Raw genomic sequence first — 19447 nt, 5'->3', positions numbered from 1 at the left:
GTTGAGGCTTAAGCTCAAAGTTATTGGCTCCAATGGCAGGAATGGAGATGCTTCTTCCATCAAACTTGGACGTTGGCTTTGTGAAGTCACCAAGCATTCTCCTTGCATTATTATTATTATTTCCGTCTGCCATCTCTTTCTCTTGTTCGAAATTTTCTGAAAGGTTGTTTCTGGATTGTTGTAATTTAGCTTCTCTTAATTTTCTCTTCAGAGTCCTTTCAGGTTCTGGATCAGTTTCAACAAGAGTGCCTTTATCCTTGTTCCTGCTCATATGGAAGAGAAGAAAACAAGAAAAGAAAAAGGAATCCTCTATGTCACAATATAGAGATTCCTTTATGTTAGTAGAAAAAGAAAGGGGTAGAAGAAAGAGGAAGGGTGGTTCGGATTTTAGATGAAGAGAGATGAAGAGAAGTGTTAGTAATTAAATAATTAAATAGAAGAAGAAAAGAGAAGGGAGAATTCGAAAATAATTTTGAAAAAGTGGTTAGTGATTTTCGAAAATTAGAGATAAAATGTAATTAAAATTAAAACATGAAACAATTAATTAATTAAAAAGAATTTTTGAAAAAGAGAGAGATATTTTCGAAAATAGAAGAGGGAAAAGTAGTTAGGTGGTTTTGAAAAAGATAAGAAACAAACAAGAAGTTAGTTAGTTGATTGAAAAAGATTTGAAATCAAAATTGAAAAAGATAAGAAGATAGTAAGTTAGATAAGATATTTTGAAATCAAATTTTGAAAAAGATAAAATTTTGAAAAGGATAAGATAAAAAGATAAGATAAAAGTTTTAAGAAAAAGATATTTTGAAAAAGATTTCATTTTTAAAAAGACTTAACTAACAAGAAACTACAAGATAAGATTCTAGAATTTAAAGATTGAACCTTTCTTAACAAGAAAGTAACAAACTTCAAATTTTTGAACCAATCACATTAATTATTAGCTAATTTTCGAAAATTAGATGTAAAGATAGGAAAAAGATTTTGAAAATAATTTTGAAAAAATATTTTTGAAATTTTCGAAAATAAATAAAAAAAATGAAAAAGATGTGATTTTTGAAAAAGATTTTGAAAAGATAAGATTTTTAAAATTGAAATTTTGACTTGACTTGTAAGAAACAACTAATTTTGAAAATTTTTGACCAAGTCAACCCAAAATTTCGAAAATTATGAGAGAAATAAGGAAAAGATTTTTTTTTTGAATTTTTAATTATGATAGAAAAACAACAAAAATACTCAATGCATGAAATTTTTGGATCAAAATCATGAATGCATGCAAGAATGCTATGAATGTCAAGATGAACACCAAGAACACTTTGAAGATCATGATGAGCATCAAGAACATAATTTTGAAAAATTTTTGATGCAAAGAAAACATGCAAGACACCAAACTTAGAAATTTTTAATGCATGGACTCTAACAAACAAAAAATGCATATGAAAAACAACTAAAGACACAAAACAAGAAATCATCAAGATCAAACAAGAGGACTTATCAAGAACAACTTGAAGATCATGAAGAACACTATGAATGCATGAATTTTCGAAAAATGCAAGAAAAAATTTTTAAGGCATGCAATTGACACCAAACTTAAAAATTAACACAAGATTCAAACAAGAACACAAAATATTTTTGATTTTTATGATTTTCTAAAATTTTTTTGGATTTTTATTAATTTTTTTTCGAAAATAATGTTAAAAAAAACGAAAAATAAAAGAAAGATTTTGAAAAAGATTTTTGAAAAAAAAATTACCTAATCTGAGCAACAAGATGAACCGTCAGTTGTCCATACTCGAACAATCCCCGGCAACGGCGCCAAAAACTTGGTGGACGAAATTGTGATCACTATTCTGTTCAAGTTGTTTGTCTTTGTATGGAATTATTATTATGGCACTGTCATGTTCTAATTATTTTGAGATGAAGGCTTCTAAGGGGCAGCACCTGAGGTCACAACTCCGTTCAACTAACCAGCAAGTGTACTGGGTCGTCCAAGTAATAATCTTACGTGAGTAAGGGTCGAATCCACAGAGATTGTTGGTATGAAGCAAGCTATGGTCACCTTGCAAATCTCAGTTAGGCAGATCAAAGGGTAATTGTGATTATTGGATTGTAAATAAAAAGGAATAAATAAAAAGGATAGAAATACTTATGCAGATTCATTGGTAGGAATTTCAGATAAGCGGAATGGAGATGCTGTAGAGCTCTCGGACGCCTGCTTTCCCACTGCTTCTACTCAATCCTTCTTACTCCTTTCCATGGCAAGCTTTGTATAGGGGTTCACCATCAACTGTGGCTACTTTCATCCTCACGGGGAAATATCCTATGCGGCTGTCACTCGCACAGCTAACCAGTCTGGAGGCATCACCCATGGTTGATAGCTACATCCCATCCTCGCAGTGAAAGCTAATGCTCACGCACTCTGTCACAGTACGGCCAATCACCGGTTGGTTCCCTCCCCTACTGGAATAGAATCCCTCTTTTGCGTTTGTCACTAACGCCCAGCAGGTTACAGGTTTGAAGCACGTCACAGTCATTCATTACCGGAATCCTACTCGGAATACCACAGACAAGGTGAGACTTTCCGGATTCCCAGGATCCTACTCGGAACACCACAGACAAGGTTGGACTTTCCGGATCCTCATAAATGCCGCCATCTATCTAGCTTATACCACGAAGATTCTGTTGGGGAATCTAAGAGATACACATTCAAGCTCTGTTGCATGTAGAACGGAAGTGGTTGTCAATCACGCGCGTTCATGATTGAGAATGATAATGAGGGTTATTTACTCATCACCTTCATCATGTTCTTGGGTGCGAATGAATATCTTGGAATAAGAATAGAAGAGAATTGAATAAAAGAAAATAGAACTTCATTAATCTTTGAGGTACAGCAGAGCTCCACACCCTTAATCTATGGTGTGCAGAAACTCCACCGCTGAAAATACATAAGTAAAAGAGGTTCAGGCATGGCCGAATGGCCAGCCCCCTAAAACGTGATCAATAGTCTCTTAGGATGAAGAATAAAACAAAACTGAGACCAAAGATGTCTAATACATCAATAATTCATCCTATTTATAATAAACTAGCTCCTAGGGTTTACATGAGTAAGTAATTGATGCATAAATCCACTTCCGGGGCCCACTTGGTGTATGCTTGGGCTGAGCTTGATCAATACACGAGCTAAGTCTTCTCTTGGAGTTGAACTCCGAGTTATGACGTGTTTTGGGCGTTCAACTCCGGATCATGACGTTTTTCTGGCGTTTAACTCCAGACAGCAGCGTGTACTTGGCGTTTAACGCCAAGTTACATCGTCATTCTTCGAATAAAGTATGGACTATTATATATTGCTGGAAAGCCCTGGATGTCTACTTTCCAACGCCGTTGAGAGCGCGCCATTTAGAGTTCTGTAGCTCCAGAAAATCCTTTTCGAGTGCAGGGAGGTCAGAATCCAACAGCATCAGCAGTCCTTTTGTCAGCCTTTTTCAGAGTTTTGCTCAAATCCCTCAATTTCAGTCAGAATTTACCTGAAATCACAGAAAAACACACAAACTCATAGTAAAGTCCAGAAATGTGAATTTAACATAAAAACTAATGAAAATATCCCTAAAAGTAGCTTAAACTTACTAAAAACTATATAAAAACAATGCCAAAAAGCGTATAAATTATCCGCTCATCAGCCGTCAGCGGCTACACGTTCCTTGTGACGAGCTCTAAAAAATTCACCCAAGAAACTGGTAAGAAAAACTGGAATCCTTCTCAGTTCTTCTCCTCAAAATTTAGGGTATCTAGGGCTTATGATTAAGTGAGTTTTTATGATTCTTGGTGTTTAGGTTCACTCTAATCCTTGCTTAGTTTTGGGTTTTGACATCCAAATCTATTAGAAAAGGTAAGAGGCTTTGAACTCTTGTGAACTTTTGATTAATGTTGAGCCCTAGGTTGATTTTGTGGTGATATATATATATATATATATATATATATATATATATATATATAGCTTGATTATTGTGAGTTTGGACACTTAGGCTAGTGACCCATAGGATAGGATTGAATTTGAATGTTTGATAAATTGTTGGATGCTATTGTATGATGATGTTTGATGAAATGATGATTTTTGAGTTGATATTGATGATTGATAGTGATGTGATGAGGATGAATGATTTGTGGAGTGGAGGAGTGAATTGTGTTGATAAATGTGATATTGATGTTGATTGATTGGTAATGATGTTGGAAAAAAGCTAATGAGGTTTGATTATATGTAATATATTAATGTTGCAATTGAGGATGAGGTAAAGTGAAGAAATATGTGGTAAGCTTAGTGTAATATGTCATAGGGTGTTAATTTTGATGAGAATTGGAGTTTGGAATGGTTTGGTTTGGTCTTGGTTGTGTTTTATAAAGGAATGGTGGAAATTGTGATTTTGGGTAAAAGTTAGTTTTTGGTGAACTTTGTCTGATTATAAATTTTGCTTTGCTTTTCAAAATTAAGTGAAATTTATTTAAAATTAAAGATCTTTGAAAACCCTTTAAATCGATATAAAGTTTGTGAAATTTGGAATTTTGTAGAGGAAGTTATGATCATTCAAAGTTAGTGTGGAAAATCTGAAATTCTGCAAAGTTACAGAATTCTGTATTTTCTGGTATGTGCGTACGCACAGCCTTGTGTGCATGCACACTCTGTGAAAATTGAGACCTGTGCGCACGCACAGACCTATCCATCCGCACACGCAGAAGCAGGCAATCTGCTTGCAGCGCTGGCACAGCTTGTGTGCGCACACACCAATGGAAAATTGCAACCTGTTTATACGCACAGACTTGTGTGTACGCACACGTTAGGGAGGCCAGTCTGTTGGGGGTGCTGTCACAGGTTGTGCGAGTGAATAGATTTTGAAAGTTTTGGTATCTGTGCGTATGCACACTTTTAAAAATTTTCCTGGGAGTGTGCACGCACACCCCTGTACGGACGCACACGCCATGTTTCTCAAATTTTGCTTTGTTTTCAACTATTCTACCTCCCCAACAAGGTTGTAAGCTTCTATAGCACATTTTTAAGACTTTTGGACATATTTTTAGATACTTGAAAATGAGAAAGGATTTTAAGGGGCTTAGACAATATTATTTGGAAAAATTTAGAAAACGGAGGCCTAGGTTTCTGGCATACTGAAGGTGGTTTAATATTATGTGGTGAATGGTTGATGAATGAGATGAGGATTAAGGAACTGTTGAGTTCAGAACTGAAATGTGAATGAACAGTGGTTGAAAAGAGTCGAGGGCTCTGAATGAAGTGATGGATCCATCTTATATTAAAAATATTTTTGAAACCCACTTTACTACTTTTTATTGAGATTATGAGACGTTGTGCACCCGGCAGGGGCCGATGTTGGATCCTGCCTGTCGAGGTAGCGGCGGCAGTGTAAGGGTGGTACCGCTTGCGCTTAGATGTGAAGCTGGTGGCAATAGATCCCACTCGCATCCCTTCGGATCATCAGAGCGTACAGGCACAAAACCCTGGATAGTGATCCGAGCACTATATCTCGGGGGTTCCCATACCATGATTCCGAAGGGCAACATCTCCATGGAGATGTGTCGGGTTGGCAGTTGAACCGACAATGTGATATCACAGCCAGTAGGACAGGCATTCATCATGTGCATTTTCTATCTGTTTATATGCTTTGCCGACTTGAGATTGCTTGCCTATTTGTATAACATGCCTAATTGCTACTTGAATTAATTGCTTATTATGCTCCTACTTGTGTTCTACTTGCATTGTATATAATTGTGCTTTCTACTGGGATTGAGGACATTCGAAAGGCGATGGCAATGGGATCGCATGGAGGATCGGTTGGCGAAGGCTGTGGGACAGCAGTGTTTGGTTAGAATAGAAATCCCTTAAGATAGATTACCCGGTTTATTTATGTTAAAGTTTATATTATGCTTAACTATTTTAGAGTGCTTTAAGTTTGAATCTTGTGATGGATATGAAGCTTAGGATTGCCTTTGGCATCCCGGAGTCTTATATCCTACATCACTGGGCACTGTTACCATACTGAGAACCTCCGGTTCTCATACCATATCTCTGTTGTATTTTTCAAATGCAGGTCGCAACCCACCTCGGTGAGTTGCTGGATGGTAATAGAAGCGGTGGATCCGGATACCTTTTTGGAGACTTTTGTTTATTTTGTTTATACATGTCTCACTTTTGTATTTTGTTTTGCCTAGAGGCATGTATTGAAAGAACAAAACTTGTATAAGCTGTTTTTACTGTCTCGTTTCTATATATGTATATGTCTAGCCGGCTTAAACTCCGCGAGCCATGGCCAGATTCTTATGATATTATACTCTATTATTTTGTTATATCATATCTATATCTTGTGCCTTAAGTAGTAGCTTCGCTAGTACGTTTTGCGCTTTTCAAATCCTGTTTTTGAGCTGTATTATTCATCGAGCTTCTAGATTATACTATTCTTTATATATATATATATATATATATATATATTATTTATAAGCTTAGAACTGTCGTGATCTCTAATTAACCTTTGCTTTACGACGCGAGGTAAAGCTTAGGCTAATTAGGGTGTTACATTTAGTGGTATCAGAGCGGTTTATCCTCGTAAGCCTGAGGGATGGACTGATTGTGCTTCATTGCATACTCTGTGTGTCTTTTCTTTGATGCTATTAGGTTATCTGTTTGATATATGCATAGCATGCTTGTTTGTGAGTGCCTGTTTGGGATAAATTGAAGCACTAGACTTTTGATATTGAGACAGATCACCTTGATATCGATTGTTTGGTATAGACAGGAATCATACATGGCCACTCGCGGACGAGGTCGAGCACGTTCACAAGAGAGTAGGAATGAGCAACCTGACATGATGACATGTCATCACACAAAAACTTGATGGTTAATTTTGGAAACGAATTCCAAAACACCTAAAACTCACTGGCAAGTATACCGGGTCGCATCAAGTAGTAATAACTCACAAGAGTGAGGTCGATCCCACAGGGATTGATGGATCAAGCAACTTTAGTGGGTGATTAGTTTAGTCAAGCTAACATTGAGTGATTTGGTGAAATTGATGCTGAAGAATGTAAAATTGCAAGGAAATTAAAATTGCAGAATGTAAATGGGCAAAAACTTAAAGAGCAAGCAATATAAATTGCAGGAACTTAAATGACAAGAAATGTAAATTGCATTAAATGTAAAAGGGAGTGGGAGCAGGGAATTTAAATGAAAGCAGTAGATCAAGCAACTGGAAATTTAAATTGCAGGAAGAATAAAAGGATTTTGGGAGCTGGGATTCAAGAAATCAAACAAGAAATTGTAAATGGCAATCAAACAGAGAAGTAAAAGATGCAGTAACTTACAACCGATCTCAAACAGAAAGCAGAATTGCTTGAAGAAGCAAACAGAAATTAAATTCAACTCAATTGCAAAATCAAAATGAAGATCTCAGAAAATCAAAGAGACTAGAAAACAAATCTAGATATCAATTCCTTCCTTGATCAAAGTAGAAAATAATCAGCAGAAGAGAAGTAAATCAAACAGCAAGTGAAATGTAAATCCAATTCTCAATTATGCAGAAGAAGAACAAGAGAAGTTGCAGATGGAGAATGAAAATAGAATTCCTTCCAATCTCAATCTAAAATTTCAAAACAAAGAGAAAAATTCAAGAGAGAGCTCTCTACTACTCCTAATGCTCCCTAGTGGAGCTAGCCTCCTATGCTCTCTATTAGAGCCAACCTGCTTTCTAAAATGAAAATGATGCCTTTTTATAGGCTTTTACAAACATGACAAATGAAAATGAAATTTGAAAGCAAATTACAAAGAAAATGAAATTCCTAATCAAATTGTTTCTTGTGCCTTTGAGTGATGTCAATTGGGCTTTTGGCCTTGATGGAATTGGGTTGAAGATGGATCCAGATGGTTGCTCTTGGACTTGGGAAGAAATCCGCTTGTGAACCGGGCCATGAACCATTAAAGCTTGAGTCAAAGTTTGAGGTCAAACTTTGGCTCAACCTTTTCATATCAGCTAGCCTCCCGTGCTGTCATCCACGTTTGAGCCAAAGTTTGAGGTCAAACTTTGAGCCAAACGTGGATCCCTCTTGCATGCCTCCTGGGAATCCACCTTTTCCTCTTGTCAATATTGCCAATTTGATGCCCACTATAGACTATTATATATGGTTGGAAAGCTCTGAATGTCAACTTTCTAACCCAATTGAAATCACCTCAATTGGACATCTACAACTCAAGTTATGCTCCTTTGAAGAGGACAGGGTCGCTGCCTTTGGTGTGCAACGTTTGAGGCAAACGTTGCCTCAAACGTGGTCGAAAACGCCAGATTCTGGAGGCTCAAACGCATTGTCCACCCCATACTATTATATATTGTTGGAAAGCCCTGAATGTCTACTTTCCAATGCCATTGGGAGCGCATAGTTTGGAGCTTCATAGCTCGAGTTATACTCCATCGAAGGTGCAGAGGTCAGTTGGCCTCACTGCAGGTTGACACCATGTTCGTTTATGCACATTTCGGGGCAGTTTTCTTCCTCAATTTTAGTGTCCATCATGCAGTGCCATATATGCTTGGAAAGCTCTCGATTCCTACTTTCCATTGCTTTTTGAATCACCACACTTGGAGCTCTGTAGCTCAAGTTATTCTTGTTTGAAGTATACCCCTTCAGGCTGTGAGGAGCAACGTTTGACCTTAAGCTTGAGGTCAAACGTTGGCGCAAGCTTTTGGCCTCCCTGGGTGAAATGAAGCTCTTACTCACGTTTGAGCTAAAGCTTGAGGCAAGCTTTAGCTCAAGCTTTTTGTCCTTTCTTGCTCTTTGCTATTCCTTCTTTCTTCAACCTTCTTCAAAGCTCTTTTCACCTATCATCAATCAATCAAAAACATCAAAGCTATGCTATAATCATGAGAGTTCTTCTTCTTCTTGAAATTTAAGCAATTATGGCATAAAAACTCATGAAAATACATCAATTCATCCATGGTTGATTGAATCAAAGAAAACATGAAATTCTACCCAAATGGCTTGCATATGGCTCAAGAAAGTGCATAAAACCTATTAAAAAAACAAAGAAAAAGCATAGAAAAACATGACATGATGACATGTCATCACAACCATTTGACAATCATGCCGAATTCATGGCGGCAATGGCAAATTTGGCCAACACCATGGAAGCTAATGCTGTTGCGACTCCGCAAGCTGTGCAGAGACTAGGTCAACCGGCCGGGAACGGCAACGACAATAGTGAAGGGAATGCTAATGATAACGCTGAGGGAAACAGAGATAGAACGGGAAGCGTTCCGATGACTTTGGTAACTTTCCTCAAGGTTCATCCACCAACATTCCGAGGATCAACTAATCTTACTGAAGTGAATCACTGGTTCCAGGCCATAGAGCGTGCTTTACATGCGCAACATGTTCCACACAATCAGTATCTAGAGTTTGCTGCTTATCAAATTGCGGGAGAGGCCCAGCCCTCGTGGCAAGCAGATTGGCGCTTGCTACAGCTACAGAACGCTGATGTTCCGTGGGATGTGTTTCGAACGGCCTTTTATAAGAAATACTTCCCTGAGTCTGCAAGGGAAGCGAAGGAGATGGAACTGATGCAGCTGAAGCAAAGTTCCCTATCTGTGGCAGACTACACAAGTAAGTTCGAATAGCTTTGTAGATTTTCCCAAGTGTGTCAGGGAGCCCTAGAGGCTTACGAGAGCTGAAAGTGCATTAAGTACCAGAGGGGTTTGAAGGATAGCATTATGACTGCTGTGGCCCCTATGGAGATCCGTGTCTTCTCCGACTTAGTGAACAAGGCTAGAGTAGTGGAAGAGTATGCCAAGACTGTGGCAGCTTCCAAGGACACTCATGGAGGAAACAGTAGCAAAGGACGTGGCAAGTATTACCATCCGAGGGGTCAAAGCTTTAAGAGAGGATGATATGCGCATCAAGATCCGGAAGGCTTCAAAAAGAACACTTAGGATCAGTTTCAGCGTGGCAAAGGGAGAGGAAGTCAAAGTGGTTGTTTTAACTGTGGCTTGCCTGTTCATATTGCGATGGATTCCACTCGTGGGAGGAACCCGACTGCGGGTCAGAGTCAGCATTAAGGTCAAGTTTTTGCTATGAATGCTAAAGATGCTTCCAAGGCGGATCCATTGATGAGAAGTATTTGTTTATTTGGTGATAAGACTTTAATTGCATTGTATGATACTGGAGCATCGCATTCGTTTATCTCATTTGCTAAAGTCAAGGAATTAGACTTGAAAGTGTCAGAGTTACCTTTTGATCTGCATGTACATACTCCGCATCTGACAGTTATGACTAGGTTAGGTTGTAGACAAGTAGGTTTCAAGCTTGAGGGTAGAGATTTTGTACATGATTTGATTTGTTTACCAATGGTTGGGTTGGAGATGATTTTGGGGTTTGATTGGTTGTCGAAGAATCGGGTTTTGTTGGATTTCTTTGAACGGACAATTCGATTTATGCCGGAAGGAGATAATGGAGCAGTGGTAGCCGCGGGATACTACCTGAACTCTGTATTAATACACTGTAGTGGGGAAGAGTGTCAGGGTTACATCTTGTTAACTGCTAATGCTTTGGGGGATGCCCAGGACTTAGATCAGATACCGGTAGTTAGAGACCTTTCGGAAGTACTCCCAGAAGATATCCCTGAGTTTCCACCACAAAGGGAGATTGAATTGGTGCCGGGAGCCGGACCAGTGTCAATTGCGCCTTATAGGATGGCTCTGATAGAGCTGGCAGAATTAAAGTCTCAGTTGGAAGAGCTTCTGAACAAGAGGTTCATTCGACCGAGTATATCACCGTGGGGAGCACCAGTTTTATTGGTGAAGAAGAAGGATGGAGGGATGCGTTTGTGCATGGATTACCGATAGTTGAATAAAGTGACGGTGAAGAATAAGTACCCGCTAACAAGGATAGATGACTTGATGGATCAACTACAAGGAGTTGGGGTGTTTTCCAAAATCGATTTGAGATCCGGTTACCATCAGATAAGGGTGAAAGAGGATGATATCCCTAAGACTGCGTTTAGAACACACTATGGACACTACGAGTTTACGGTGATGTCCTTTGGGTTAACGAATGCACCTACTGTTTTTATGGATTACATGAACAGAGTGTTTCGTTCCTTTTTGGACAAATTCGTGGTGGTTTTCATAGACGACATCTTAGTTTATTCTAAGACGGCAAAGGAGCATGAGGAACACCTGAGGGTTGTGTTGCAAATCCTAAAGGAGCGAAGGTTGTATGCTAAGTTGTCGAAGTGTGAGTTCTGGAAGGAGGAAGTGAAGTTCTTAGGTCACGTAGTGAGCAAACGAGGAATAGCCATAGATCCTTCTAAGGTAGAAGCGGTAATGGAATGGGAAAGACCGACTACGGTGACGGAAGTCAGAAGCTTCTTGGGTTTAGCCGGATATTACCGGAGATTTATCGAAGGATTTTCCTGGATTGCACTACCGATGACCAAGTTAACAAGAAAAGAAGTGCCTTTTGTTTGGACGTCGGAGTGTAAAGAGAGTTTTCAGACCTTGAAGTAGAAGCTAACTTCAGCACCTATTTTGATCTTACCAGAACCGCATGAACCGTTTGAAGTGTATTGTGATGCTTCTCTGAAGGGTTTGAGCTGCGTGTTGATGCAACACCGGAATGTGGTGGCTTACGCATCACATCTGCTGAGACCACATGAGGTGAACTACCCAACTCATGACTTGGAATTAGCGACGATTGTGTTTGCATTGAAGATTTGGAGGCACCACTTGTACAGAGTGAGATTTAGCGTCTTTTTTTATCATAAGAGTCTCAAGTACATCTTTGATCAGAAAGAGCCTAACATGCGTCAGAGGAGATGGATGGAGTTGCTTAAGGACTATGATTTTGAGTTAAGTTATCACCCTGGAAAGGCAAATGTGGTGGCGGACGCTTTGAGTCAGAAGTCCTTGACAATAGCTTGGATGAGAATCAAGGAAGAGGAGCTAGTGGACAAGTTTGTGGATCTTAAGCTAGGTATTGGGGAAGTGGTCGGAAAGGCTTGTTTAAATCAGTTGCAAATTTCAAGCACGTTTAAATCAGAAATACAAAGGGCTCAGCTAGATGAGCAGAAGCTTCAGCAATTGTTTCAACTAGTTGGTGATAAGAGGTGTGAAGAATTCGCTAAGGATGATGAGAGGTTATGGAGGTACAAGGGAAGAATTTGTGTATCGAATGTTGGGAGTTTGAGGTAAGACTTATTGTCGGAAGCTCATAACAGTGGGTTTTTCCATTCATCCTGGGAGCACGAGAATGTATTATGACATGAAGAAGATGTTCTGGTGGCCTGGGATGAAGGGTGATGTAGCAACAGTGGTATCCAAGTGTTTAACTTGCCAGAAGGTGAAGATAGAGCATCAGAAACCGTCGAAAATGCTATAGCCTCTTGAGATTCCTCAGTGGAAGTGGGAACGAATTGCAATAGATTTTGTGATCAGTTTATCGAGGACTAGGTCGGGATTTGATGCGATTTGGGTGATCGTGGATCGCTTAACCAAGTTTGCTCATTTTCTACCTATTCGAGTAAACTGCCTATGGAAGAGCTAGCAAGATTGTATATCAAGGAGATAGTACGGTTGCATGGTGTGCCGTCGAGCATAGTATCAGACCGTGATCCCCGATCCACATCAAGGTTTTGGGAGCTTTTCAAAAGGCTTTCGGTATGAGACTATGTCTTAGTATGGCGTCTCATCCACAGACGGATGGACAGTCGGAAAGGACTATACAGACATTGGAGGATATGTTGAGAGCGTGTGTTTTGGATCAACCTGGAAGTTGGGACCGTTACATGCCATTGGTGGAGTTTTCGTACAACAACAACTTTCATGTGAGCATTAGGATGGCTCCGTAAGAGGCTTTGTATGGACGGAAGTGCCAATCTCTACTTTGTTGGTATGAATCGGGCGAAGCAAGTGTGTTGGGTCCAGATTTGGTAGCAGAGACTACTGAGAATATGAAGAAGATTCGTACAAGGATTCTAATTGCTCAGAGTCGATAGAAGAGTTATGCAGACCAGAGGAGGAAACCGTTAGAGTTCGAAGTCGGAGAACATGTATTTTTATGGGTTACGCCGACAACTGGAATTGGAAGAGCAATCAAGACCAAGAAGTTGAATCCAAGGTATATAGGACCGTTTGAGATTCTAAGGCGATTCGGGCAGGTGGCATATCAAGTGGCTTTGCCACCTCACCTATCTAACCTACATGACGTATTCCACGTGTCACAACTCCGTAAGTACACGTCGGATGCGGCTCATGTGTTGGAACCTGAATCGGTCTAGTTGAGAGAGAACTTGACTTTTCAAGTGACACCGGTAAGGATTGACGACACCAGTGTAAAGAAGCTACGAGGAAAGGAAGTTCAATTGGTTAAAGTTGCTTGGGAGCGAGCAGGAGTTGAAGAGGATACTTGGGAATTAGAGTCTGAGATAAGAAAAGATTATCCCGAGCTTTTCTCAAGTAATTCAAATTTTGAGGGCAAAATTTTTTATTTTGTGGGGAGAATGTAAGAACCGCAACTAATCAACCGGTTAATTAAGTGATTATATTGCCCAAATTTGATTGCGAAAAGTTAGAGAGAGAATTTGAGGATTTAAAGGTGATTTTTGGACTTAGTAGGTCTTTCTGAGTCAGAAAAAGTGTTTTCTGCAAAAAACCGTGAAAAACGGCAAACTAGCAGTTGAACCGGTTGAACCGGTTCAAGTCTGCCCAGTACTGCACGAGAAAAAGTGAAAATCGTCAAAAACCTTAGAAAAATATTAGAAGTTAAAAATCGGGCGTTAATTTTAAAAGTTTGGCCCGAAGTTGGGCCAAATGGACTAAAAATGCTAACAGGTTGGACCGAGCCCAAGTTAGGCCCAAGCCCAACATATATAAGGGTTCATTAATGAATCCAATCACTCATAACACACTCAAACACACCAACACATTGCTGAAGAGAAGAAGAAGAAGAGAAACCCTAAGAGCACTATTCATCCTCTTCTTCTCTAGCTAATATCTTGAGCTATGGTGCTTCGATTTGTGTGCTGTCAGCGGCTACGCATTCCTTGTGACGAGATCTACAAAACCCACCTAAGAAAATGGTAAGGAAAACTTGAATCCTTTTCAGTTCTTCTCCTTAAAATTTCGGGTATCTAGGGCTTGTGATTAAGTGAGTTTTTGTGATTCTTGGTGTTTAGGTTCACTCTAATCCTTGCTTAGCTTTGGGTTTTGACATCCAAATCTGTTAGTAAAGGTAGACTTTGAACTCTTGTGAACTTTTGATTTATGTTGAGCCCTAGGTTGATTTTGTGGTGATATATATATATATATATATATATATATATATATATATATATATATATAGCTTGATTATTGTGAGTTTGGCGCTTGTTGGTGCTTCTTGGAGTTACATTAGTGGTTGGATTTTGGTTGAAAGCTCATTTGGTTCATATTGGGAATCGGCCAAGGTATGGTTTCGGTTTCCTCTATGTAGTATATAATATTCATGGACACTTAGGCTAGTGACCCATAGGATAGGATTGGATTTGAATGGTTGATGAATTGTTGGATGCTATTGTATGATGATGTTTGATGAAATGATGATTTTTGAGTTGATATTGATGATTGATAGTGATGTGATGAGGATGAATGACTTGTGGAGTGGAGGAGTGAATTGTGTTGATAAATGTGATATTGATGTTGATTGATTGGTAATGATGTTGGAAAAATGCCAATGAGGTTTGATTATATGTAATATATTAATGTTGCAATTGAGGATGAGGTAAAGTGAAGAAATATGTGGTAAGCTTGGTGTAATATGTCATAGGGTGTTGATTTTGATGAGAATTGGAGTTTGGAATGGTTTGGTTTGGTCTTAGTTGTGTTTAATAAAGGAATGGTGGAAATTGTGATTTTGGGTAAAAGTTGGTTTTCGGTGATCTTTGTATGATCATAACTTTTGCCTTGATTTTCAAAATTGGGTGAAATTTGTTTAAAATTAAAGATCTTCAAAAACCCTTTAAATCGATATAAAGTTTGTGAAATTTAGAATTTTGTAGAGGAAGTTATGATAATTCAAATTTGGTGTGAAAATTTTGAAATTATGCAAAATTACAGAATTTTGTATTTTCTGGTATGTGCATACGCACAGCCTTGTGCGCACGCACACTCTGCAAAAATTGTGACCTATGCGCACGCACAAACCTGTGCGTCTGCAAACGCAGAAGCAGGCAATCTTCTTGCAGCGCTGGCACAGCTTGTATGCGCACACACCAATGGGAAATTGCAACCTGAGAGTATGCACAAACTTGTGCGCACGCACACGTTGGGGAGGCCAGTCTGTTGGGGGTGCTGGCACAGGTTGTGCTAGTGAACAGATTTTGAAAGTTTTGGTACCTGTGCGTATGCACACTTTTAAAAATTTTCCTGGGCGTGCGCACGCACACCCCTGTGCGGACGCACACGCACTGTTCTCAAATTTTGCTTTGTTTTCAACTATTCTACCTCCCCAACATGGTTGTAAGATTCTATAACACCTTTTTAAGACTTTTGGGCATATTTTTGGATACTTGAAAATGAGAAAGAATTTAAGGGTCTTAGCCGATATTATTTGGAAAAATTCAGAAAATGGAGGCCTAGGTTTCTGGCGTACTGAAGGTGGTTTAATATTATGTGGTGAATGGTTGATGAATGAGATGAGGATTAAGGAACTGTTGAGTTCGGAACTGAAATGTGAATGAACAGTGGTTAAAAAGAGTCGAAGACTCTGAATGAAGTGATGGATCCATCTTGTATTAAAAATGTTTTTGAAAACCACTACACTACTTTTTATTGAGATTATGAGCCGCTATGCTCCCAGCAGGGGCCGAGGTTGGATCCCGCCTGTCGAGGTAGCGGCGGTGGCGTAAGGGCGGTGGTTCGTCCCACTTGTGCTTAGATGTGAGGCCGGTGGCAACAGATCCCGCTCACATCTCTTCGGATCATCAGAGCGTACAGGCGCAAAACCCTGGATAGTGATCCGAGCACTATATCTCGGGCGTTCCCACACCATGATTCTGAAGATCAACATCTCCATGGAGATGTGTCGGGTTGGCGGTTGAACCGACAATGTGATATCACAGCCAGTAGGACAGGCATTCATCATGTGCATTTTCTATCTATTTGTATGCTTTGCCGACTTGAGATTGCTTACCTATTTGTATAACATGCCTAATTGCTACTTGAATTAATTTCTTATTATGCTCCTACTTATGTTTTACTTGCATTGTATATAATTGTGCTTTCGACTGGGATTGAGGAGGTTTGGAAGGCGATGGCGATGGGATCACATGGAGGATCGGTTGGCGAAGGCTGTGGGACAGCGGTGTTTGGTTAATATAGAAATCCCTTAAGATAGATTACCCGGTTTATTTATGTTAAAGTTTATATTATGCTTAACTATTTTAGAATGCTTTAAGTTTGAATCTTATGATGGTTTTGGAGCTTAGGATTGCCTTTGCCGTCCCGGGGTCTTATATCCTACATCGCTGGGCACTGTTACGATACTGAGAACCTCCGGTTCTCATACCATATCTCTGTTGTGTTTTATTAGATGCAGGTCGCAATCAACCTCGGTGAGTTGCTGGATGGTGACAGAAGCAGAGGATCCGGATACCTTTTTGGAGCCTTTTGTTTATTTTGTTTATACATATCTCACTTTGTATTTTGTTTTGCCTAGAGGCATGTATTGAGAGAACAAAACTTGTATAAGCTATTTTTACTTTCTGGTTTCTGTATATCTGTATATGTCTAGCCGGCTTAAACTCCACGAGCCGTGGCTAGATTCTTATGATATTATACTCTATTATTTTGTTATATCATATCTATATCTTGTGCCTTAAGTAGTAGCTTTGCTAGTGTATTTTTCGCTTTCCAAATCCTATTTTTGAGCTATATTATTCATCGGGCTTCTAGATTATACTATTCTTTCTATATATATTATGTATAAGCTTAAAACTGTCGTGATCTCTGATTAACCTTTTCTTTACGACGTGAGGTAAAGCTTAGGCTAATTAGGGTGTTACACTTAGCACGTCGGCTTGCCAACCTTAGGGGTGGCAGTAGCAATGGTTAGGGTAGGGTTTGGATTCAACCCTAACCCTACCTGTTCTTAACTCGCAGATATCCAACCCTACTCCCAAATTACCAAAAAATATAACATTATTATATAACTTGATGATAATTTAAAACAGAACTGAATCCAATGTACAAAAAAGTATTAAATTATCAATTAATTATCTTCTCTTAGTGGCTAAGGATTTTTTGCATTTAGTGAGAGGTATTTGGTTCCACATCCACTTGAAACATATTTTGTTATAAGTATATAACATATATATATATATAGGGTGCAGGTTGATCGGGTAGGGTTAAGGCTCAACCCGCACCCTACCCGATCGAGTTGGGTACTTGCGAGTAGGGTGTATGTTGCCACCCCTAACTAACCTGCCATAAAGCCAGATGGACAAGCATTTTAAGCCCATTTTACTTGGTGGAATATGGCAAGCTACTCTTTTTGCCACTCCTAATTATTTGATTTAATTTTGTACTTTTATTTTTTAGGTAAATACCAAAACAATACTCGAAAGATGCTAGCATTAACAAAATGTTACCTAATAGATGTTATTGACAAAATGATTTTTCAAAGAAATTAAAATTAGACAAGTGTATTAAATAAAGACAAATTCAACCAAAAAAATTCCCAATTCATACTAACTTTCAGCAAGGTTGCCACTCTTGTCGGAACCTTGAACCACTCTCGCATAACTTCTCGCTATTTCTATCACCTCTCGCTGTCTCTATTCCCTTCTTCCTCTCCTTGTCTCGTCTTACTTTACTGTTGCGACTGCCTCTTCGTCAGTTCGTGACCACCAACCTGTGACGGCATAGGTCCCTCTCTTTCTGACTCTCTCTGATTCATACCCCATGCTTCTTAAAAACCTTGAATAATTTGAAAATTGGTTCATGAATAATAATCATCAATAATGGAGTTCTCAAAGAAATGGAGGTCTTCACAAGTCACAACATACTCTTAACTCCAAAAATCCTCTTCCTTAAAAAATATCTTCATTTTTTCATACGCATAACGCAAACAATAACGTTCAGCAGGACCAAACACAAGAAGCTAAGCATGTGTGGTGGTGCCATAATCGCTGAGTTTATCTCCCGCAACCGTTCTTGTCATTTTACTGTCTTTGAAATCTAGCTCAACACATTCTCTAACAACCAAGGCGATGACTTTACTTCAATTTTCCTCATCATCATCTCCAAAATACACCAACTCTCAACAAATCTTCTTCGCTCTTCTCATCTTTTTCCTTTCTTTCCTTCTTTTGTTGGTTGGATTTTTTGAAAATGGTGTTTTATCAAACAATTATAACTTTTTTGGAATGCTAGGAATTAGAATTCACTCAAGAATTGAATTCTTTTTTTCATATTTTGGAACAACTAAAAATGAATGGTTTAAATTCCTTTGAGAAATTCAATTCTTTTTTTTTCTTTATTTGTAAATCAAACCAAAAGGGGTCTGATTTCCAAATTAACTCTCACACTCTTCAAACTTGAAGTCTATTCTTTTAATATACTATAATCATTTGAAATCATGAAATTGAGTTTCAAATAGACAAGGGCATAATCCGAGAATTCCACAATCGTTAGTCTTACCTTTTTCACATCAGAGTAGTTGTGACACTGAAAAAGGAGCTCCACCTTTCGTTCCCATTCCAAGTAAGCTTCAGGGTCACTTCTGCCTTTAAATTCTGAGATGCGCATCTTGATAGTATTGAGGTTACTATCAACATTTTCCCGTGGTCCATGACATCGGGATCTGGGCAAAGTCTCCTCCTTAGACTCCACAGAACGATTATGAATAGATTTTTGGGACCACGCTCTTTGACTAGGAGAAAAAGAATTGATTCAGGAATCCATGTCATCAAGACGCTGTTCAATTCTTGCGAGAATGCCAGCAAGTGCGTCGATGTAGAAAGCTAGTTGTGGATCGGGATTTCTTTCGTTGTTAGCCATCAATGAACCTGTGAAAGAGAAGATCTCACAACACTCTTCTCACGTATATCACTCGAAGTAGGACACTCATGTTTAGACTCAATACGTGGCTTTTACCCTCTGTTGAGCTCACCACTCTTGCCTTTTTCCACTCTTGGATTTTGATGAGCGGATAATTTATACGCTTTTTGGCATTGTTTTTAGGTAGTTTTTAGTAAGTTCAAGCTACTTTTAGGGATGTTTTCATTAGTTTTTATGTTAAATTCACATTTCTGGACTTTACTATGAGTTTGTGTGTTTTTCTGTGATTTCAGATAATTTCTGGCTGAAATTGAGGGACTTGAGCAAAACTCTGAAAAAGGCTGACAAAAAGGACTGCTGATGCTGTTAGAATCTGA

The 19447-nt window shown here is 38.9% G+C and overlaps 1 protein-coding gene across 1 annotated transcript; it reads left to right on the top strand.

The window, feature by feature from the left end:
- The first annotated feature begins 10109 nt into the window (after window positions 1-10109).
- On the top strand, window positions 10110-10880 carry LOC130949372 (uncharacterized). The gene has a single exon (XM_057878115.1). The coding sequence runs from the start codon at window positions 10110-10112 to the stop codon at window positions 10878-10880; it is 771 nt and encodes a 256-aa protein (XP_057734098.1).
- The last annotated feature ends 8567 nt before the right edge of the window (window positions 10881-19447 follow it).

This window comes from Arachis stenosperma, chromosome 9 (assembly GCF_014773155.1).
Source record: "Arachis stenosperma cultivar V10309 chromosome 9, arast.V10309.gnm1.PFL2, whole genome shotgun sequence".
In the NCBI taxonomy this organism is placed as follows: Eukaryota; Viridiplantae; Streptophyta; class Magnoliopsida; order Fabales; family Fabaceae; genus Arachis; species Arachis stenosperma.
The sequence above is the reverse complement of the archived record's forward strand: the minus strand, read 5'-3'. Positions and strand labels throughout refer to the sequence as shown.

Bases quoted from the DNA above. Each gene is read 5' to 3' on its own strand.
- LOC130949372 (XM_057878115.1), top strand. From the start codon at position 10,110: ATGAATGCTAAAGATGCTTCCAAGGCGGATCCATTGATGAGAAGTATT.